General features: G+C 32.3%; 4 protein-coding genes across 4 annotated transcripts; all 4 read right to left on the bottom strand.

The window, feature by feature from the left end:
• Positions 1–1396: 1396 nt before the first annotated feature.
• On the bottom strand, positions 1397–3693 carry LOC108463385 (putative disease resistance protein At1g50180). Its single transcript, XM_017763329.2, has one exon. It carries the CDS (start codon positions 3546–3548, stop codon positions 2154–2156), a length of 1395 nt encoding a protein of 464 aa, XP_017618818.1. The 5' UTR covers positions 3549–3693; the 3' UTR covers positions 1397–2153.
• Positions 3694–6274: 2581 nt separating this feature from the next.
• On the bottom strand, positions 6275–9667 carry LOC108462525 (disease resistance protein RPP8-like). Its single transcript, XM_053020195.1, has 2 exons — positions 6692–9667; positions 6275–6418 (listed from the first exon to the last, which is right to left on the bottom strand). Exons 1-2 carry the CDS (start codon positions 8960–8962, stop codon positions 6401–6403), a joined length of 2289 nt encoding a protein of 762 aa, XP_052876155.1. The 5' UTR covers positions 8963–9667; the 3' UTR covers positions 6275–6400.
• A 375-nt stretch (positions 9668–10042) lies between these two features.
• Positions 10043–13342, bottom strand: LOC108462524 (putative disease resistance protein At1g50180). Its single transcript, XM_053020194.1, has one exon. The coding sequence runs from the start codon at positions 13049–13051 to the stop codon at positions 11234–11236; it is 1818 nt and encodes a 605-aa protein (XP_052876154.1). The 5' UTR covers positions 13052–13342; the 3' UTR covers positions 10043–11233.
• A 5258-nt stretch (positions 13343–18600) lies between these two features.
• On the bottom strand, positions 18601–19530 carry LOC108462523 (probable glycosyltransferase At3g07620). The gene has a single exon (XM_017762464.1). The coding sequence runs from the start codon at positions 19528–19530 to the stop codon at positions 18601–18603; it is 930 nt and encodes a 309-aa protein (XP_017617953.1).
• Between the last annotated feature and the right edge of the window lie 3816 nt (positions 19531–23346).

Here is a 23346-nt window from a genome sequence, read left to right as displayed (position 1 = left end):
AAATTTAATCATCGTTCTATATAAATCAAGAGAATATAAATCTGTTGTATACATTATTAAATGAAAAAAGGTATTAATAATAAGTAATTTTATTATAAGAAATCTTAAATATTTTTCTTATATCATATAAAAGTATATATGTTTTCATTCACATTGTATCATCTAATTTTTTAATTTAAATAGAGAAGGCAGAAGCAGTGCTAAAAGACAATTGAAGAAAATATTGAATTGATCTCAATACTAATATTGTAAACAAGAGCACTAAAGTCTCGAAATATAAGAAAAAAAACATAGAAATATATTGAATTTAGAAAAAAAACCAATGGATAATTAATCATTCTTCATCAATGAAAATCTATATTCTAATCAAATTAATAATAAACAATCACTTCATTCATATTATATAGCAATCCAATTTTAAAACACACACTCGATGGAGTTCGGCCATACCTGCATCAAGAAGAAAATAGTATATACATATTATCATCTCTTATGTATACTAATTAAAAATATGAAATAAAAATTATGAATTAATAAAATGATATTAAAATTTAGCTTTTCTAGAAAAATATTTGAAATCTTTATTTTTATATTTTAATAATAATTTTATGTTAATTTTATGAAATAATATTTTTATATTTTAATAATAAAATGGTATCTTTTCTGTTATTTTACTAATTTTATATCAATCTCTAATTATATGGGTGAAAGAAAAATAAAAAGAATGGAGAGATTATTATTTTACAGAAATAAATACCTCACGGGCAAAGGCGTGTAAATACTTGGATGGAGGGAATATGGCGCACTTTATAGAAATCTTCTCCTTTTCTTCCATCTATCCCTTTAATCCTATTTTTAAATGATGAATCCACTCCTACTATTAACAGTTCTTGAAGAGTAGTAATATACCTCAATCCTTCTAGAAGCATCCCTAAACTTTCAATATTGGCCAACTCTAATCTTCGAAGGGTATGGTATTGTGACTTTTTCTATTTCTCACTCCTTCAATTTAAATAGACGATGCATTTTAAGAAAATTAAGTTGAGGAAACCCATTGACAGACCAAATCATTTTTCTCCCCAAATATTGTAAATTAAGAATTCTCAAACATGACAGCTTTCCCAACACACCCATCGGATCATTAGTCATATGAGAGAACTGCAAAGTAAACTTGACAATACTTGGTGAAAGAAATTTCAAAGCATGATGGCTCTGATGTGGATATTCCTTTATGGGCCCTCTTAACTTCAATTTGGAGAGGCGATGACACTGTAAAAGAGGTTCCAAGTCTAGATATGTAAATGAGCTTGATTGTCTATAGAAAATTTTACACAAAGTCATGGACAATGACTTAAGACAATCCAATTTGATCGCCAATAGTAAGATAGGCTTAACATCTTTTGATTTCTTAAATATTATTCCTAAACACTGAATATGAGTCAACCTAAGCACCTCATTATTTTCAATCAACTTCTTGTCCACCCACATGTACTTCAAAGTTTCAATATTTTTTGAAGAAAAGTTTCGCGACCAATGAAAATATCTTTCGATCTCAGGATACTCATCCCCTTTCGTTACAAATTGCCTTAAGCGTTCCAACTGGAATACAACATTTGGAACTACAAAGTGAAAAAGGCATCGGAGGTACAAAGTGTGTAAATTCTTCAACTTTCCAATAGCCCTTGGCAAGATTATTTTCATTATGCATCTTAACCTCAAATACCTCAAATGATGGAGATTACCAATTTCACTTGACACATGCCACTCCTCAGCCCATCTAGTAAGTTTCAACACTCTTAAAAGTTTAAAGTTATTGAAATTTGAAATATGGACATTTATCAATACCTTTTCTTGATTCATCAGCAACAAAGAACGTAATTTTGGATGCTTTCCTTTTAAATGGAAGCCCCTTTCGCCAGGATGTATAGCAATTCTTCGTGGCATAGATGCTACCAAGGTCACATCAAGAGAATTTTCAGATTTTTGAATAAATTTTAAGAAATTCTCCTCTTTTGCTTTCTCCATGCACAAGTCTCTGAAGAGATCATGTATTCGACATGTTTTCACTTTTGTCCCTGTAAAGTCTCGCCTCCAAACTTGAACCAAACTTCTATCTATAAGCTCTTCTAGGAATTGTTCGCCTACATCCTCCATCAAGATTTCTTCGCTTTCCAATAATGGTGAAATGAAACCTTCAGCGATCCACTATTGAATGAGTTCTTTTTTGATATTTCCCAATCTTCTGGATAATGAGCAAGATACAGAAAGCATGGTTTTAAATGATAAGGCAAATCATTGTAGCTTAAAACCAAAATCCTGTTCACCGCACCATATTGATGATCATGTTGTTGGAGCCCTTTTAAGTGTCCATGGAAAAGGTTTTTGTGAACCGTCTCCCATTGATCCACTGATTGTTTTCTTGCTAGCAAGCTTCCCAAGACAACAATTGCTAAAGGTAGACCTCCACATTTTTTCACCATCTCTCTTCCGAATTTCTCAAATTCTTGTGAGCAGCATTGAGAACCCATTTTGCTCCGTGGGAATGCTTTCCTACACAAAAGATTCCAACTTTCATCATCTACAAGAAATGAGAGCTCCATGGGAGTGTTGCAAGGATCGGCGTATAAAGCCACATTCCTGTTGCGTGTTGTGAACAATATTTTGCTTCCCTTTCCTCCTCGTGGAAAAGCGGGTTTAAGACTATCCCAATCATCGCTTCCCCAAATATCATCGAGGACAATCAAATACCGCTTTTCTTTCAAAGCGTCAAAAAGCCTTTTCATCAGCTCACTCTCTTCCAGTTTCTCAAATAGCTCTCTTTCATCTTTAGAAGGAGAGAGAATTTTCATCAAGACAGTAAGCAAAACTTCTCTCGGCTTACATTGTTGAGATATATAAACCCAAGCCATGTAATCAAAATGGCGTCTCACATCAACATGATTATATACTTTTCTGGCAAGAGTAGTCTTACCAATGCCCCCCATGCCGACTGTCGAAACGACGGCATGGAGTCTATCTTCTTCAGTCATCAACTTGGTCATGACATCCTTCGTGCTAACCTCCAAGCTAACAACGTCCTCTTCCTCGACATGTGAGTATGTCCTTCTTAACCGTTGCTGCAAAAGTGAGCTAGAGCCTTCTCCATCACGGGATATCTCATAAGCTGGAAGATTCTTGGAAATGTTTTGTTGCTTGGTCTGGATTGCTCTGACCTGCACCCCTATTTTGTGCAGATGCGAAGGTTTGGTGCAAATGGAGGTGAATCTCTTGACGATTCCTTGAAAGCCTCCTTGATGTGCACGTTCAAGGATGAAGGAGTCGATAGCATCTTCAGCATCGTAAGCAAGATCTCTGATTTCCGACACCCGATTCTGGAAACGCGCATCTTGTTCAAGCTTGCGATCCGCGTCCTTCAAGAAACACTGCATTCGCTTAAGTTCAGCGTTTAGGCTCTCAACTTGATCTTTCACATCTTTGAGGAAAACAGCTTCATGGATGAGTAAATCAGAAATTCTTTCAACAGCTAAGGACACAATAGCCTCTGCCATTTCTCCTGCTTGTTCAGAACAGATTCCACCAAACAGATCGGCAAGTATTAGTAGAATATTTTATGTACAAGTTTAGAAGTATTTCTCTTTATCAGAAGTTTTGAAGAGCTGTTTTCGGGAATAACATATATTAGTGGAGAAACACGTGCTTAGTGAAATAGGAAATTTGGGGAAAGATTTTTGTTATTAATAAAATTAAGAATAATAACAAGAAATTAAAAACAGAAAGTTCAATAAATCCAACTTATAATCAGGATTAAAAAATGTTATAAACAAATTATAGTTATGAAATAAATAATAAGGACAGTAATTAATAATAATAATAATAGAAGAGTAAAAGCAAATAAGGAATGAGAGCAAAAGAAAATTTATATTTATAGAGATTAAAATATATAATAAATCAAATTTATTTTCATATCATTCATAGCAATTATAAAATAACTTATTCCAAATAATAATAATAATAAAACTCGCTTTTATTTTTTTCTTTTTGTAAGAAAGAAAACGTTAGGTGTACACAAAATTCCAAAAGCGCAAGAGATTTTCCACATTGAAACCAAAAGCTGTTTCCAATTTCCACATTGGATGCCATACAAAATCGATAAAGTAAAATGGCATGTGAAGAAAAGGTTAGCTAAAGTTATGATCACTCAAACAAAACTTTACGGAATAATTAATATTATTGATTAAACGGTTAAAAGTTTCAAAATAAAAAATAATTAATATATAATTCTTTATATATAATATTAAGTGAGAGAAGACGTCATATAATTTAAATTCGTGTCAATAAAATACTTGATAAGAAATTTTACTATGGAAGAAATTTCACGATATTTGGTGGTTTCTAAAACGTGATGGCTTGGATGTGGACTATCATCTATCCCCATTAATCCCAAGAGAGATGATGACATTGAGAGAGGGATTCTAAGTCTAGATATGATAGGTGTGGAAGGTGTAAAAACTCCAAGGGCAATGACTCAAGGGGTTGCAATTTGGATAGCAAGATGAGGATAGGCTTCACATATTTTATTCTTGTAAATATATTCCTAAACTTTGAATATTAGTCAACCTAAGCACCACGTTACCACCACTATGTACTTCAAAGTTTCAATACTTTTTGAAATAAACCCTGGCCACAAAGGAATTCCTCTTCCGATCCACTTAGTCGCTTTTATTACAACATGCTTTAAATTTTCTAACTTAAACACAACATTTGGATTTACGATGTGAAAATTAAATTTGATGTATAAAGTGTACAAACTCTTCAACTTGCCAATAGATGACAGCAAAATCATTTTATTCTGACATTCTAACTTCAAGTATCTCAAATATAGGAGATTACCGATTTCAACTAACACATGCCACTTTTTGAAACACCCTTAAAAATTTGAAGCTTTTGCATTGCGAAATACACAAATCTTGCAATGTTTCATTTTGAGGCAACAACAAATAACGTAATTTTGGATGCTCTCCCTTCAAATGAACTTTCCTTTCACTAGGATGAATAGAAATTCTTCGTAGCATAGGTTCTGCCAATGTCACATCCAATTCTGACTGTTGTTGAATAATTTCCAAGAACTTCTCTTTTGCTTTCTTCGTACACAAGCCCCTCAACAGATCATGCACTCGACATGTCTTAACATTTGTTCCTGTATAGCTTTGCCTGATAACTTGAACCAAGCTCCTATCTATAAGCTCTTCTAGAAATTGTTAGCCTACATCCTCCATCAAGATTTCTTTGCTTTCCAATGATGGTGAAATGAAACCTTCAGCTATCCACAATCGAATGAGTTCATTTTTTGATATCTCCCAATCTTCTGGATAATGACCAAGATACAAAACGCATGGTTTTAAATGATAAGGCAAGTCATTGTAGCTTGAAACTAAAATTCTGTTCACTGGACCATATTGATGATCTTGGTGTGGGAGCCCTTTTAAGTGTCAGTGAATATTTTTATCACACCCCTAACCAAAAATCACACAATTAGCTTTGTAAATATTTTTAATAAATATTACGAATCTGATTTATGGAAATAGAATCTCGAAAATACATTTTTCGACACCTATGACTATTAGGTCGTTACAATTTTTGTAAACCATCTCCCATTGAACCAATGACTGTTTTGTTGCTAGCAAGCTTCCAACATAACAATTGCTAAAGGCAGACCTCCAAATTTTTTCACCGTCTCTTTTCCAAGCTTCTCAAATTCTTGTGAGCAGCATTAAGAACCCATTTTGCTCCGTGGGAATGCTTTCCTACACAAAAGGTTCCAACTTTCATCATCTGTAAAGTGAGAGCTCCATGGGAGCGTTGCAAGGATCGGCATGTAAAGCTACATTCCTATTGCGTGTTGTGAACAATATTTTGCTTCCCTTTCGGCTTTCTTCCTCGTGGAAAACCAGGTTTAAGAATATCCGAATCCTCTCTTCTCCAGAATATCTCAATCCAGGTTTAAGAATACAAATTATTAGATATTTAATTATCGGTTTGTTCTTAGTAAATAGTAAATGAGTAAAATATGTTTAATATTTCATGATAATTTTGATTTAAAAAACTTTATGAAATGATTAATATCATTAATTAAACGGTTAAAAGTTTCAAAATGATTAATTTATGACTCTTTTTATATATAATATTCGGTGGGGATGGATGTCATATAATTTGAACTCGTATCAAACGGGTACTTAATAAAAATAAAATATATAGAATCTAAAAAAACATTGCATAATTAATCATTCTTCATTAATGAAAATCTATACTCTAATCAAGTTATTGATAAACATCACTTTATTCAAGTTCATATTATTTAGCAATCCAATTTAAAAACACACACTTGATGGGGTTGAATATCTCAATGAAGTGTAATTACCTGCATCAACAAGAAAATGGTATAAACATATCATCATCTCTTATGTATACTAATTAAAAATATGAATTGAAAATTATGGTAAATGATATTAAAATTTTAGTTTTTCTAGAAAAATATTCAAAATCCTTATTTTTTATATTTTAATAAGAATTTTATGTTAATTAAAGATGTATATTTTGTTTTCTGTTGTTTTACTAAATTTATATCAATATCTAACTATATGGGTGAAAGAAAAAAAGAATGAAAAGATTATTATTTTACATAAATAAATACCTCAAATGATGTTGAATCCAGTAACTTTACAAAGTCGATGGAGGGAATGTGGCGCACTTTATAAAAATCCTCTCCTTCTCTTTCATCTATCACTTTAATCCTTTCTTCTAATGATGAACTCAATCCTACTAATGACATTTCTTGGAGAGTAGTAATATACCTTAATCCTTCTGGAAACATGCCTAAACTAACGTTAACTAATTCCAATCTTCGAAGACATGGCATTGCGCCTTCTTCTATTTCCCACTCTTCCAACTTTATTAGATTCCCTATCTGAAGAAAATCAAGTTGAGGAAACCCATTCGCAGAGCAAATCATTTTTCTCCCATTATATGCTTTAGACAAATAGAAAATCCTTAAATGACATAGCTTTTCCAATACGCCCATTGGATCCTGACTCATATTACAGGAATCCAAAGTTAGTTTGACGATATTTGGTGGAAGAAATTCCAAAACACGATGGCTCGAATTTGGAACTCCTTCTATCGCCCCCGTTAATCTCAGTTTGGAGAGGTGATGACACTGAGAAAGGGGTTCTAAGTCTAGATATGATAAGATTGAATTGTCTAAAATATCAAAGGACAATGACCGAAGGCGTTGCAATTTGGTTAGCAAGATTAGGATAGGCTTCACATATTCTGATCTTGTAAATACTAATCCTAGACTCTGAATATTAGTCAACCTAAGCACCACATTATTTTCAATCAGCCTCTCATCCACCTCTATGTACTTCAAAGTTTCAATATTTTTTGAAGTGAACCCTAGCCGCCAACGAAATCCTCTTTCGCACCACCTAGTCCTTTTTAATATAATATGCCTTAAACGCTCTAACTTGAACACAACATATGGAATTACAATGTGAGTTTCATACTTGATGTATAAAGTGTATAAACTCTTCAACCTGCCAATAGATTGCGGCAAAATCATTTCTCCATAGCATCCTAACTTCAAGTATCTCAAATGTTGGAGATTACCAATTTCAACTGACACATGCCACTTTATGACATTCCTTCTTAGAAGAGTCAACACCCTTAAAAATTTGAAAATTTTGCATTTTGAAATGAAGAATTCTATCAATTTAACGTCTTGAGGCAACAACAAAGAACGTAATTTTGGGTGCTTTCCCTTCAAATGAACTTTCCTTTCACTAGGATGAATAGAAATTCTTCGTAGCAAAGGTTTTGCCAGTGTCACATCAAATTCAGCCGATGATTGTTGAATAATTTCCAAGAACTTCTCCTCTTTTGCTTTCTTCGTGCACAAGTCCCTCAAGAGATCATGTATTCGACATGTTTTCACTTTTGTCCCTGTATAGTCTCGCCTCCAAACTTGAACCAAGCTCCTATTTATAAGCTCTTCTAGGAATTGTTCGCCTACATCCTCCATCAAGATTTCCTTGCTTTCTAATGATGGTGAAATGAATCCTTCACCGATCCATAGTTGAATGAGTTCACTTTTCGATATCTCCCAATCTTCCGGATAATGACCGAGATACAGAAAGCATGGTTCTAAATGATAAGGCAAATCATTGTAGCTTAAAACCAAAATCTTGTTCACTGCACCATATTGATGATCTTGGTGTGGGAGCCCTTTTAGGTGTCCATGGATGTTTTTGTGAACCATCTCCCATTGAGCCAAGGACTGTTTTGTTGCTAGCAAGCCTCCCAACACAACAATTGCTAAAGGCAGACCTCCACATTTTTTCACCATCTCCTTTCCAAGCTTCTCAAATTCTTCTGAGCAGCATTGAGAACCCATTTTGCTCCGTGGGAATGCTTTCCTACACAAAAGATTCCAACTTTCATCATTTGTAAGAAGTGAGAGCTCCATGGGAGTGTTGCAAGGATCGGCATTTAAAGCCACATTCCTGTTGCGTGTTGTGAACAATATTTTGCTTCCCTTTCTGCCTCGTGGAAAAGCAGGTTTAAGAATTTCCCAATCCTCGCTTCGCCAGATATCATCGAGGACTACCAAGTACCGCTTTTCTTTCAAAGCATCAAAAAGCCTTTTCCACATCTCATTCTCGTCCAGTTTCTCAATTAACTCTCTTTCATCTTTAGAAGGAGAGAGAACTTTCATCAAGACACTAAGCAAAACTTCTCTAGGCTTACATTGTTGAGATATATAAACCCAAGCCAAGTAATCAAAATGGTGTCTAACCTCAACATGATTATATACTTTTCTGGCAAGAGTAGTCTTCCCGAGGCCCCCCATGCCGACTATGGAAACGATGGCGTGGGGTCTATCTTCTTCAGTCATCAACATGGTCATGACATCCTTCGTGCTAACCTCCAAGCTAACAACGTCCTCTTCCTCGACATGTGAGTATGTCCTTCTTAACCTTTGCTGCACCTTGATAATTGAGCTAGAGCCTTCTCCATCACCGCCTATCTCATAAGCTGGAAGATTCTTGGAAATGTTTTGGAGCTTGGTCTGGATTGCTTTCACCTGCACCCCGATTTTGTGCAGATGATAAGGTTTGGTGAAAATGGAGGTGAATCTCTTGACAATCCCATGAAAACCTCGTTGATGTCCTACTTTAAGAATAAAAGAGTCAATGATATCTTCAGCATCATAAGCAAGATCTCTGATTTCCGACACCCGATTATGGAGACGCTTATGTCTTGTTCTGGCTTCCGATCAACGTCCTCCAAGAAACACTGCATTCGCTTCAGTTCAGCGTTTAGGCTCTCAACTTGATCTTTCACATCTTTGAGGAAAACAGCTTCATGGATGAGTAAATCTGAAATTCTTTCAACAGCTAAGGACACAATAGCCTCTTCCATTTCTCCTGCTGGTGGAGAACAAATTCCACAAACTGATCGGTAAGTAATTGTAGAATATTTTATGTATTAGTGGAGGAAGTAATTCTCTTTATCTGAAGTTTTGAAGAGCTGATAAGGTTGCTGATTATTTTTCTTTGGACAGGAAAAAGCTGAAGATATTATTATTATCATTATTATTATTATTATTATTATTATTATTATTATTACTGAACTTAATTTTTAAATAAAATAACTTATATTATTTGGACGAAGCTACACGTTATTGAGTGATTTCTTTTTTTATATATTTTAACCAAATTTAGTTAATAAATTTATTTTTTTAATTCCTTAGGTGGGAAGATCGTAAAGAAAAATTATATAAAAGATCTTGAAATTCAAAATAAAAGTACTAATGTAGCATAAAATTATTGGAAAGGGATACAGATAACATGGCGTCACTATTTCATACAATCATTTCCCTATTAGAATAAGTGTAATCAAATATAAGCGTTTAAATCCTATGAAATCACAAACAATAAAGATAGAGATATGACTGTTATAGCACCATAATGCAAGGAACTATAAATTTTAAAGCTAAAAAATCAAAAGAATTAAATTATGTATAAAATTATTTTTTAATACAATATTAAGAGTAGGGATGAGGTTAAATGGTTTGAACATATATTGAACGAGTGTTTGACAAGAACTTTAATAAAAACGAGTTTTTGTGATAATGGCTCCAACTCTTCTAAATCAAATGAAATTTGTCATTGTAGAAAGATATTCATCTATAATATGTGATTTGGATGGAGGGAATATGGCGCACTTTGTAGAAATGTTCGCCTTCTCTTCCATTCTTCACTTGAATCCTCTTTTTCAATGAACGGCTCATTGCTAATAATTTCAATTCTTGGAGAGTAGTAATAAACATCAATCATTCCGGAAACATCTCTAATTTTAAAATAAATCTTAACTTCAAATTTCGAGGACGTGGCATTGCACCTTTTTCTATCTCCTACTCTTCTAAATTTTTTGCATAGTCCATGCAAAGAGAGTCAAGTTGAGGAAAGCCATTGGCAGAGCAAATCATTTTTCTCCCCTCATATGCAAAACCTTGTAAGTTAAGAATTGTCAAACAATGCAACCTTTCCAATACACCCATTGGATCATGAGTTAGCTCAGAGAAACGGAAGTTAACTTGACAATACTTGGTGGAAGAAATTTCAAAACATAATGGCTCTGATGTGGATATTCTTTTTTAGGCCCTATTAACTTCAATTTGGAGAGGCCACGACATTGAAAAAGAGGTTCCAAGTCTAGATTTGAAAATGAGCTTGACTTGTCATCGTTTAGAAAGTCAGACAAACTCATGGACAATGACCTAAGGCGATCCAATTTGACCGCCAACAGTAGGATAAGCTTAACATCTTCTGAACTCTTGAATATTATTCCTAAACATTGAATATTTGACAACCTAAGCGCCTCATTATTTTCAATTAACTTCTTGTCCACCGACATGTACTTCAAAGTTTCGATATTTTTTGAAGAAAAACTTCGCCACCAATGGAAACCACTTTTGATCCTAGGGTATGCATCCCCTTTCATCACAAATTGCCTTAAACGTTCCAACTTGAATACAACATTTGGGACTATACTGCGAGAAAGGCATTGGAGGTACAAAGTGTGTAAATTCTTCAACTTCCCAATAGCACATGGCAAGATCATTTCCCCAGTGCATTTTAACCTCAAATACCTCAAATGATGGAGATTACCAATTTCACCTACACATGCCACTTTTCCTAACATTCCTCGTAAGTTTCAAAACTCTTAAAAGTTTAAATTTCTTGAAATTTGAAATATGGAAGTTTATGAATACCTCTTCTTGAATCAGCAGCAAAGAACGTAATTGTGGATGCCCTCCTTTTAAATGGACATCCCTTTTGCCAGGATGTATAGCAATTCTTCGTGGCACAGATGCTACCAAGGTCACATCAAGAGAAATTCCAGAGTTTTCAACTAATGAAGGTTGAATAAATTTTAAGAAATTCTCCTCTTCTGCTTTCTCCATGCACAAGTCTCTGAAGAGATCATGTATTCGACATGTTTTCACTTTTGTCCCTGTAGAGTCTCGCCACCAAACTTGAACCAAGCTTCTGTCTATAAGGTCTTCTAGGAATTGTTCACCTACATCCTCCATCAAGATTTCTTTGCTTCCCAATAATGGTGAAATGAAACCTTCAGCGATCCATAATCGAATGAGCTCCTTTTTCGATATCTCCCAATCTTCTGGATAATGAGCAAGATATAGAAAGCATGGTTTTAAATGATAAGGCAAATCATTGTAGCTTAAAACCAAAATCCTGTTCACTGCACCATATTGAGGATCATGTTGTTGGAACCCTTTTAACCTTCCATGGAAAATGTTTTTGTGAACCGTCTTCCACTGATCCAGTGATTGTTTTCTTGCTAGCAACTTTCCCAAGAGAACAATTGCTAAAGGTAGACCTCCACATTTTCTCACCATCTCTCTTCCGAGTTTCTCTAATTCCTCTGAGTAGATATAAGAATCTGTCTCGTTTATTGGGAATGCATTCCTACACAAAAGATTCCAACTTTCATCATCTGTAAGAAATGAGAGCTCCATGGGAGTGTTGCAAGGATCGGCATATAAAGCCACATTCCTGTTGCGTGTTGTGAACAATATTTTGCTTCCCTTTCTTCCTCGTGGAAAAGCAGGTTTAAGAATATCCCAATCCTCGCTTCTCCAGATATCATCGAGGACTACCAAATACCGCTTTTCTTTCAAAGCGTCAAAAAGCCTTTTCCACAGCTCATTCTCGTCCAGTTTCTCAATTAGCTCTCTGTCATCTTTAGAAGGAGAGAGAACTTTCATCAAGACACTAAGCAAAACTTTTCTCGGCTTACATTGTTGAGATATATAAACCCAAGCCAAGAAATCAAAATGGCGTCTCACATCAACATGATTATAAACTTTTCTGGCAAGAGTAGTCTTACCGATGCCCCCCATGCCGACTACCGAAACTACGGCAAGGAGTCTATCTTCTTCTATCATCAACTTGGCCATAATTTCCTTGGTGCTAACCTCCAAGCTAACAACGTCCTCTTCCTTGACATGTGAGTATGTCCTTAACCATTGCTGCACCTTGAAAATTGAGCTAGAGCCTTCTCCATCACCGGGTATCGCATAAGCTGGAAGATTCCTGGAAATGTTTTGGAGCTTGGTCTGGATTGCTTTGACCTGCACGCCGATTTTGTGCAGATGAGAAGGTTTGGTGAAAATGGAGATGAATCTCTTGACAATCCCATGAAAACCCCGCTGATGTGCTGCTTTAAGAATAAACGAGTCGATGACATCTTCAGCATCGTAAGCAAGATTCCGGATTTCCGACACCCGATTATGGAGACGCTTGTCTTGTTCTGGTATACGGTCAACGTCCTCCAAGAAACACTTCATTCGCTTCAGTTCATCCTTTAGGCTCTCAACTTGATCTTTCACATCTTTGAGGAAAACTGCTTCATGGATGAGCAAATCTGAAATTCTTTCAACAGATAAGGACACAATAGCCTCTGCCATTTCTCCTGCTGGTCGAGAAGTGGAGGAAGTATTTCTCTTTATCAGAAGCTATGAAGAGCTGTTTGTGGGGGTGAGGTTGCTGATTATTTTTCTTTGGACAGGAAAAAGCTGAACATAATTTTTTGAATAGCATAACATGTATTCAAAGTAGACGGAGGAGAAAATCATAGGAAATTTGGAGGAAGCTGCGCTAAGTTTAATCAAGTGGAAAGATTTTTATTTTTTCTCCCCATATATGCGAATTACTGTAAGCTGAGAATCTTCAACGCAACTTTTGCAATACACCCATTGAATCGTACTTTATATAACTAAACAATAAAGTTAACTTGAAAATATTTGATAGTAGAAATTTCAAAACATCATGGCTCGGATGCTGATATTATTCTATCTTATCTACTAATTGCAGTTTGGTGAGATAATGACACCGAGAAAGATGTTCCAAGTCTGAATATGATATTGGGACTGTAGCCACATATAACTCTATGTACAATGACCAAGGCGATGCAATTTGATCAACGACATTAAGATATGCTTTGTATATTTTGTGCTCTTAAATGCTATACCTAAACTCCGAGAATTAGTCATCCTAGGCATCGCATTGTTTTCAACAAGCTTCTTGTTCACCATTATGTACTTCAAAGTTTCAATATCTAGAAAAGTCAAGCTTGGCTGCCAATGCAACCCTTCTTTGATCCACATTAGAAGGGGAACTTCCACCACAATATGCAATACAACATTTGGAATTACAAAGTAATTTCCACATGGAAGGTATGAAGTGTGTAATACTCTTAAATTTTCCAAGAGATTGTGATTAGGGACAAAGGGAGGAGCTAAGTCCTCGATCCTCCTAAAATGAGAAATTATTTCTTTAGATTTTCTAAAAAACTCTCAAGAAAATATATTAGAATTTTAATTTAATCTTTTTGAAAACCATAAAATATAATTTAATAAAATGATAAAATTACAAACACTAATCTAAATTAAGTCCCATTGACCCCAAAAAAAAAATTAACATTACAATTATCATGGAAGTTTAATAGCTAACACTTAAAACCATTAACTTAAATGGAAAAATGAGCAAATCATTCTTTTGTTACGAGACTTAACTTTAAAATTATTAGGAAAAATCTTAAAATTATATATGAATTTTGATTTAATGTGCAATTTAATACATAAATTTTGATTTGGTGTAATTATACGCATGAAACTTTGATTGTGATTCAATCATAGGCATTTGAAGAAATAAAGACATCAATTTATTATGATATTGGGTCAATATGATTATTTGTGTATGCAATATATAGACATAAAATAATGTTATATAAATAATTGTGTGAATAATTTATTAGAATTGGATTAAAGCAAAATTTCATATATAAAATTGAACAAAATCAAAATTTATTTATAAAATTACGCATTAAACAAAAAATTATGTATAATTTTGAGATTTATCCCAATTTATTAATATAACTGAGTGAAGGCAATACAAAAGTTTTTTTTTTTCAGTTTTAGTGTAATGTGAATCAAAACTAATAGGATATACAAGAAACAACTAAAGCTTGGATATATATATATATATATATATATAAACAGACATAGTAGAATATAATACTATAAAAAATTGGTTCTTATATTAGGCCCTTATATTAGGAGCTGATTATATTTTGTTTCTTCTATTTAAAAAACGAGTTAGCTTTTATGCGTTAGATCAAAGAGCAAATTGGTCCTATTAAAAATTTTATTCATTTTTACTATTAAAAATTGGTCCTTATACGTAGTACATGTGGCACTTTACGTGCAATTGTCTATGTTAAAATTGAACGTCGATAATGGTAATATATAACAAAGAAAAGAAAGAAAAATAGAAGATTATACAGATTTTACGTGGAAACCCTTTCAGGAAAAAACTCACGGGTAGAGGAGAAAAAAATTCACTATGTCGAATTCGAATGATACAAGAGGAGTTTAAACTACATCTATTTATAAGTTTAAAAACATTTTTTTAATCAATATCTAAGTAATGCAGTAAGGTTGAAGCACATTATTCAAATCATTATCAAATAGTGAAAGTAAACTTCTATACGGATTCCACTTATTCAAACACCCCCGTTTGCGACCCCCGTCTAATCAATATCAAATGCCACTGTATTTTTCTTTAACTAAAATTTAGGTCATACAATTCTAACAGTCTATTTATTTTATTAGCCGCATCAGTTCTTAATAGTAGAAATAGACTAATTTTTAACTAAAAATATCAATTTACTTTTTAATCTAACATACAATGACTTATCTGTCTATCTTTTAAGTATATTAAGCAAAATGCAATCTAACTCCTAGTACAAGTACTTTCATAATACATTTATCTAGTTTATAATTATTTTATTAATATTTGTTCCTCTATATTATTGTGTTGATTGCTTGAACACCAAGTAATTGGATTTTAAAAATTCTAATTTCATATAATTTTGCATGTTCCAATTTACTTCTTGCCTTGCATTTTGCAGGTTTGTCTCTTATTCATTTAGATTAAAATTTTAACATTTCATTATTGACTTTGGGTATTCTTTAATTTGTTTTGATTTTTTTTATGCTCCTTCTCTATCAATTATTTTGATTTACTGCTTTGTAAATTCACAATCACAAAAAATTAATAATTGGAACAAAATCTCAGTTGATTGAATCAAAACTAGGGAAAATTACATTTCATAGTCATTTTAAAATAAGTTTTGTCCTATTTTAGTCATTTTAATTTTTTTCTCAAATTTAGTTATTTTAATTAAGATAATTGTTCGAATTAATCATTGTCGTTAAAAATTTTATTAATCTACTAACGGATTGTTGATGTGGCACATTAGCCTATTGAGTGATTGAAGATGTTGTACGGTGATGGAGGATGTTGGGCGGTGATGAGCATTGGTGGTCGAGCTTTAAAAAGAGAGAATAGAAAAGAGAAATAAAGAGATAAAAAAAAATCTCATGTTGCAAATAAACAAAAAAAAAAGTATTTTTGACTAATTATAGTGAGGTCCCCAGTTTTAGCCAAAAAAAAAAAGTCATGTGTCAATCATTCAATGGGCTAATGTGCCACGTCAAAAATCAGTCAGTGAATTAACAAAACTTTTAATAAAAGTGATTAATTCGAACAATTATCTTAATTAAAAAGATTAAATTGAGAAAAAAAATTAAAGTGACCATAAGTATAGTTTACCCTTAAAACTAATATTGGGTTTTGTATAATTCATCAATGAATCGATGTTATATTAATTTTCAAGTAGCAATAATCCCATTGGCCGAAATTTGCAAACAAATCCCAAACATTTGGTATTTGAATTTAGTTTCAAAGTTCAGATTGATACTTAAGGTTTTCTTTTATCTAATTAGACACTTGAACTTGGTTTGAAGGTTCGATTTGGTACCTAAAGTTTATTTTGGTCCAATTAGATATTTGAACTTGACATTGGTTCATATTGGTACCTAAACTTGGTTTTTTTTTGGTCCAAATTAGTTCAATAATTGGTACCTAAAGTTTATTTTGGTCTAATTAAGTACCTGAAATTGGCTTCTCGGTTCAAATTGATGCCCGAACTTGATTTTTTGGTCCCATTAATATTTATAGTTAATTACTTATTTAAACCAATTTGAACTATGAAGCCAAGTTCAGCTATTAATTTGAATCGAAAGTCTAAGTTCAAGTACCTAATTGAACAAAAAAAAAGTTTAGGTACCAAATTGAACCTTGAGGCCAAGTTTATGTACCAAGTTAGATCAAAAAAATATGTTTAGGTACCTAATTGAATTGGAAAAAAAACTTATGGACCTATTTGAACCTTTAAGCCAAGTTTGGGTACCCTTTATAATAATAGTGTTATGTTTTATTAGTATTTTTTATGTGTTTGATTAAAATATTAAGTTATATATTGATTATATAATTCATCCATGGAGTTCCTTGATTAAATTAAGTTAAATTCCTTGTTTAGTTCAATAATCTTAATTCAATCTTTGGACATACTTAAACTTAATACGTTTTAATTTAATTGGATTGAATTTAAGGAGTAAAATGTAATAAGACCAATTTTAGTAAAATTATTTTATGAAAATTAGTTACCATTTATTTCTATAAAAAATTCTTCATAATGGATTTTAATCATTGATAATCAGTTTTTTTATTTCATTTAATTGGGTACTTAAACTTTCAAAATGTATTAAAATGACCTTCAAATTTTTTTAAAAAAAGCAATTAAGCTACTGCATTTTTTTTTTGCACTCAATTGGGTTTTTTTACACTCAATTGGGTACTTAGATTGTCAAAATGTATCAAAAAACCCTCAAACTTAAATAATAATAATAATAATAATAATAAAGCAATCAAGTCCTTATTTATTTTCTTTAAGTTAATTGTCAAAATGCATCAAAAGCCATTTAACCGTAAATTTTAATAATTGACTGTTAAAGTTAATTGTACCTAATTTTTTCAATTAAAGTCACCTATATCACAAAGACGGTGTGACATGTGGCAAAAAATTATAAAAAATAAAAATCAATAAAAGTTATAAAATTATAAAAATTATTAAACTTTAATAAACTATATTTAAAATATTTAAAGTTCACTAAAATTAAAAAAATATAGAAATTATAAAATATATATAAAAATTATAAAATTTTATAAAAATCATAAAAAAATTTATAAGATGCATCAAAAAAATCCGTGTAACCATTAATTTTAACCGTTTATCGTTGAAGTTAACGACTTTTTTTCATGTGTGATAACACAACGTGACATGTAGCCAAAATGATTAAAAAATAAAAATCAATAAAAGCTATAGAAAAATTGATACCATAATTTTTATAATTCTTTTATGAATTTTATATTTCTTTACATTTGTTGTTGTTATCATTTTCTTTCTATATTTCTATATATTTTATAATTTTTTTACGATTTTATAAAATTTTAAAAAAATTATAATTTTTACTATTTTTATAATATTTTTCTAATTTTTAATAAAATTAAATATTTTATATATTTTTATTAAAATTTAATAACTTTTATAACTTTTATTTATTTTTATTTATTATCACTTTTGTCCCATATCACACCATAATTTATTTTTTATTTATTCTTTATAATTTTTATTAAAATTAAAACGGTTTAACTTTAACGGTCAACCATTAACTTTACGATTTTAATATTAGATAATTTTCTTTTATTAAAATTTTAAATTTATATAAATGTATATCTTTAAAATTTAATGTTAACACAGTATTATACTAGTACATATTTAATTTTATGTAATATAAAAATAAAATTAAAATATATTACTAAAACATAAAATAAATCGAGACAAACTTAAGCTTAAATCTATTTTTTAAGTCTCGTATTTTTACTAATCCCTTTACTTTTGCACCTGATTAATGATTTCGATGTGGAACTTTATTTTAGTTTTTATTTTTATAAAATTAATTCACAAAAGAATTATGTGATCACCACCGTCCAAAGTTTAGAAGTCAACAACATATCAACGGGCTAAAACTCTTTAAATCCTTAAGCTCTCTTAAGCCCATTCTCTCTCAGCATATCTGATGGTATGCCTTCTCAACCATAACTGATACATCACCAAATGGAACGCATCGCACGGCTCTGGCGTATCGTTCCACACAAAATGCTTACTCGCGACCGCAGCTGATTCCCTCATATCCTCGTACTCTTCCACCACCACGCGCCCCAAAACCCTCTTGATCTCATTAACTCCACCGCTTGATCCCACGAACACCGCGATCTGTTGCCACGCAAGCAAATCCAACAACGGCAAGTCCTGGATCGGACGGTCAGTAATCACCACGGGCACACACCCGAAACTCATCGCTTCACCGATCGCCGATATCTCCGGTCCGTACTCGAACAAACAAAACTTACTCCCGGCAAGTCTTTCCTCATAAGTCAACTGATCCGACGGTTCAGATTCAACCACAATCTCGGGATCAGCTAATAGTCGTTCCATTAGATTCGACTCTTTAACCCAATTATACCTCACGTAACCTAAATAACTCGAGCTCTTACTAGCCGGCGCGTGTACCGGAGCTTGAACGTTAGCAAGTGGTGGTAAACTAACATCCTTATGAGGAATAAACAACCCAGCCGTCGTCGGAAAACACGAGACCTGAACCGAGTTCTTCTTCAACTCCACAACATTCCGGTCCGCACCGTGACCAATACCAGAGCAGGAAAGGAAAAAATGATCAGCTCCAAGAGTCCGATTCCAATAAATAAACTCCGTACGGTAATTTCCGACGACATACGCGACGGCGCGTGTGGAAAGCCCGGAGTGGAAAGAGAAAGGGATGAAGAACAAATGGGCTTCTTCAGGGTTTTGAGTAATGAAGTGACTGTGGATAAGAGAAGAGTAAAATAGGGATTCAACTTTGGAGTCAAACGACAGCGTTTCCGGAGGTGGGTAAGCGTAAATTTTGAAGTTTTGGATCATTTTTTGGTAATTTGGATGGAGGATAGTGGGGGAAAGGTAAGGGGATGAAGTGAGAGGAGTGGAAAGTGGAAGGAAAGAAACGAAGAAGAAAAAACAGAGAAAAGGGGGGAAAGACATATTCTTGTTTGGGAGGAAGGAAAACGGGAAGGAAACAGAAGGAAAATTTTGGAGGGTTGAATATTGTGGGAATTGTTTGGAATGGTATAAAAAAGGAGAATTTTGAATTTAATTACGTGAAATGTGATGGCACGTGAAAATTGGGTTACTTGAATGTCTATTTTGATGGTGCTTGGTATCGATACAAAATTAAAAATATTTTTTTAACAAAATAAATATTATGAAAGGTAAATGATTTAATTTCTATTAAATACTATGAAAAGTTTTTATCATAGGTGTTGAAATCGGACAGGATTTGTGTATTGGTTGGATCGAAAATAGGTCAATATTTTTAGAGGTGAGTTAAATTCGATTCGATTCGAATAAATTAAAAAAAAATTAAATTTCAAGTTATCCAATTTTTTTGAGTCAAATCGACTAAATAATTCGAGTTCGAGTCAATTTAAATTTTACAAGCCTAATAATAGATTAGTATAAATTCCCCTTTAGTCCCTATCAATTTTGAAATTTAACAAATTGGTTTTTCTCTTAACAAAATTTCAAAACAAATTTTAAAATTTAAAATATTTATAAAAAATTCAATTTTATATTTCTAAAAAAATTATGAAAAATTTAAAATTTTAAAAAATATATAAAGAAAGTTAATTTTTCTAAAATAATAATTTTGGGATCTAAATAAGATAAAATAGGACTTGTCAATTTGATTAACTTGCTCTTTTTTTTACTCGATTAGATCGAATGCTTGTAACGACCTGATAGTCGGGGTTGTCGAAAGTGCATTTTGGGACTCCATTCTTGTAAATCGGACTTGTAAATATTTATATAAATATTTACGAAGCTAGTTAATTAGATTTTGGTTAAGTAAATTTGCATAAATTAAGAGTAATTAGGAATAAAAACTAAATTACATATAGGGTGAAAGCTGAATTATAGATTAAAGAATAATTAAAGGGAGTAAAAAGAATTTTACCATTGTTTCTTTAGTGGGACCGTATTAGGTAAGATATTTGTAAATTTATTATATAATAATAAAATAAAATAAGTAATAAAAGAAATAAAGAAAGACAATAGCTAAACAAATTAGAAGGAAAAGAAAGAAAGAAAAAGAAAGAGGAAGAGAACCCACACCTAAGGGCTTCAAAAGTTTTCAAGTTTAATTAATTAGTTAATTTAGTTTTTTTTTTGTAATTTGTATATTTTTAGAATATCGGTGTTAACCCGACCCATGTCGAAATTTTATCAATGATTGAGTTTTTAAATGTTGTTTTGTTGAATAATTTTAGTATTAGGGATTAAATTGATAGATTTTTAAGCTAGAAGTGAAAAATGATTAAATTGTAGAATAAATTATAACTTTTGAATAATAGGGCTAAATTGTAAAAATTTTAAAATTTAGGAATTTAAATGAAAATAGGGAGTTAAGTTTAGTTTAAAGTGAAATTTGTGTAAAAATATAAGATTAATTGTGAATAATAAAAATTAATCTCGGTTTAGGTACTAAATTGAAATTTAAGCAAATATTGAGTCAAAATTAAAATATTCAATATGAAATTGAATTGTGTTATATTGATGAATTTTAATTGTTTTAATTCCGTAGCTAACGTCGTACCAGAATCCTTGACTAAAAAGGGGAAAGATAAAGTTGACGTCGAATAATTGGAAATTTCTAGTTTATATTTCTATAATCTGAACCTAGTTGTTAATTGTTGTATTTTGATTTAATGTATATGGTAAGTGGTTGAGGTGAGTATTTGACACTTTGACTATTGAATTGATTTCATGTGTAGATGGGATTATATGAAAAATATATTTGGTACTTTGATATTGAATTGAATTAAAGTTGATTGAATTGGATTGAATTGATATATATATATATATATATATATATATATGTATGTGTGTGTGTGTGTGTGTGTAAATGTGATAACGTCCAAATATGATAATTGGACATTGGTTGTATTTGGAAAGTGAATTGGAACCCTATTAATTGTATCGAGCTGAGTCGGATATAAATGGCATGCCATAGGATAAGAAGAGTTCAAGGATTTCTTCAACTTCAACTCGATGAGGCAATGGGTGCCAATTTACTTCGGTTTAACCGATGAGACACTGGGTGTCAAATTTATATAGCGTTGGGTGCAATTATTACTTCGGATTTATCTGATAAGACACTAGGTGCCAAACTGGTGTGTTGGTTGGATCCGTGTATCCGTCTGAGTCCAAGTCGTGTTAATAGGGGTAATTAAATAAAACGGTATTATGATTGATATTGGATTATATTGTATGTGAACTGAAAATGGGATAGTGAATTGAAACATGAAAATGAGATACATGAATTATGTATTCATGAATTGGATATGGAATAGATAATGTTATTGATTAAATGATATGTGGATCAAATTGTGAAAAGCGATTATATAGCAATTGACGAGAATTGAGTATTGTATGAAATGGTGTTTTTATGAATTGAGTATTGAATGGCTAATGCCATTGTATGAATAAATGTGGTTTTAAATATTCAATTGTGCTTATAATTAATATGTGCATATTATATTATATTGTCTTTAAATTTTCAGATGAGTTTTACAAGCGTACGGTTTTGCTTTCCGTGCAAAGGTTAAGTACTTAACTTTTGATCGTCGATTCAGCTTCCAACAACGATCCTGAACTCAAATGTGGTTATGTCTATCTTTTGTGTCGGCATGTACCTAGGGTGTCTAAATAATAGTTATTTTGTGGATTGATTGTAAATAAGGTTATAAGTTTAATATTAGTTTAATATATATAAACATGTGTTTGTGTTTGAAATCATATTATGATGACAAGTTGAACCAAATCTAAATATGTGCATGTGAATTTAAGTTGGGGTTTAAGTGCTTATGAACTAGGCAAAAATGGATTGAATTTGGTAAGTTTATAATTTGGATTTGAATGATACTTTGATGATATGTTTTGATGATAGAAATGTGGTACCAACGAGGGTACATTGGTTAGGCACCTAGGATGATTGTTTTGACATGTTTTGAATATGTTTGATCATGTTTTAAACTGGTTAAACGAATGGTTTTTGAATTGATTAAAGTTCAAGCTTGTATGGGATGGTAAACTTGTAGTTTAAGGCACATTTTAGGTCCACATGGCTAGACACTCGTGCGTATGACTCAGCCATGTGAGACATACGGCTAGCACACGGGTGTGTGAGGCCATTTCAAAAGGGTACACGGCCTGACATATTGGCGTGTGGCTTGGATGTGTGACCCTAGTTAAAGAGTTACACAGGCATGGACATAGGTTGGGACACGGCCGTGTGAACTCTGCAACTTTGAAAATTTTTAAGGTATTCCAAAAAATTCTCTGAGTTTCCAAATTAGTCCCGATTTATTTCTAACGCATATTTTGGGCCTCGAGGGCTCGAATAAGGGACAGTATATAGGAGTTTGATTGGTTTCTGACCTAAATATTGTATGATATGAAATGTTTAAAATTTCTGTCTGTTTGATCTGTAAACTTCGGTAATGCTCCGTAACCTGGTTCCGGTGATGGATACGGGTTAGGTGTGTTACAATGCTCACCCCTTGATACGTCAGTCTAGAGTAAGGGATAGAATTGATTGACTAGTATGAATTGGTTGAACTGGATTTAAAAACCAATTGAGTTGGCGATTGAATTAGATTTTTTTATTTAAAATTTTATGAATCT

Source organism: Gossypium arboreum, chromosome 10, assembly GCF_025698485.1.
Source record: "Gossypium arboreum isolate Shixiya-1 chromosome 10, ASM2569848v2, whole genome shotgun sequence".
NCBI classification, from domain to species: domain Eukaryota; kingdom Viridiplantae; phylum Streptophyta; class Magnoliopsida; order Malvales; family Malvaceae; genus Gossypium; species Gossypium arboreum.
Note: the sequence above shows the minus strand (reverse complement) of the source record. Positions and strands in the feature narration are given on the sequence as shown.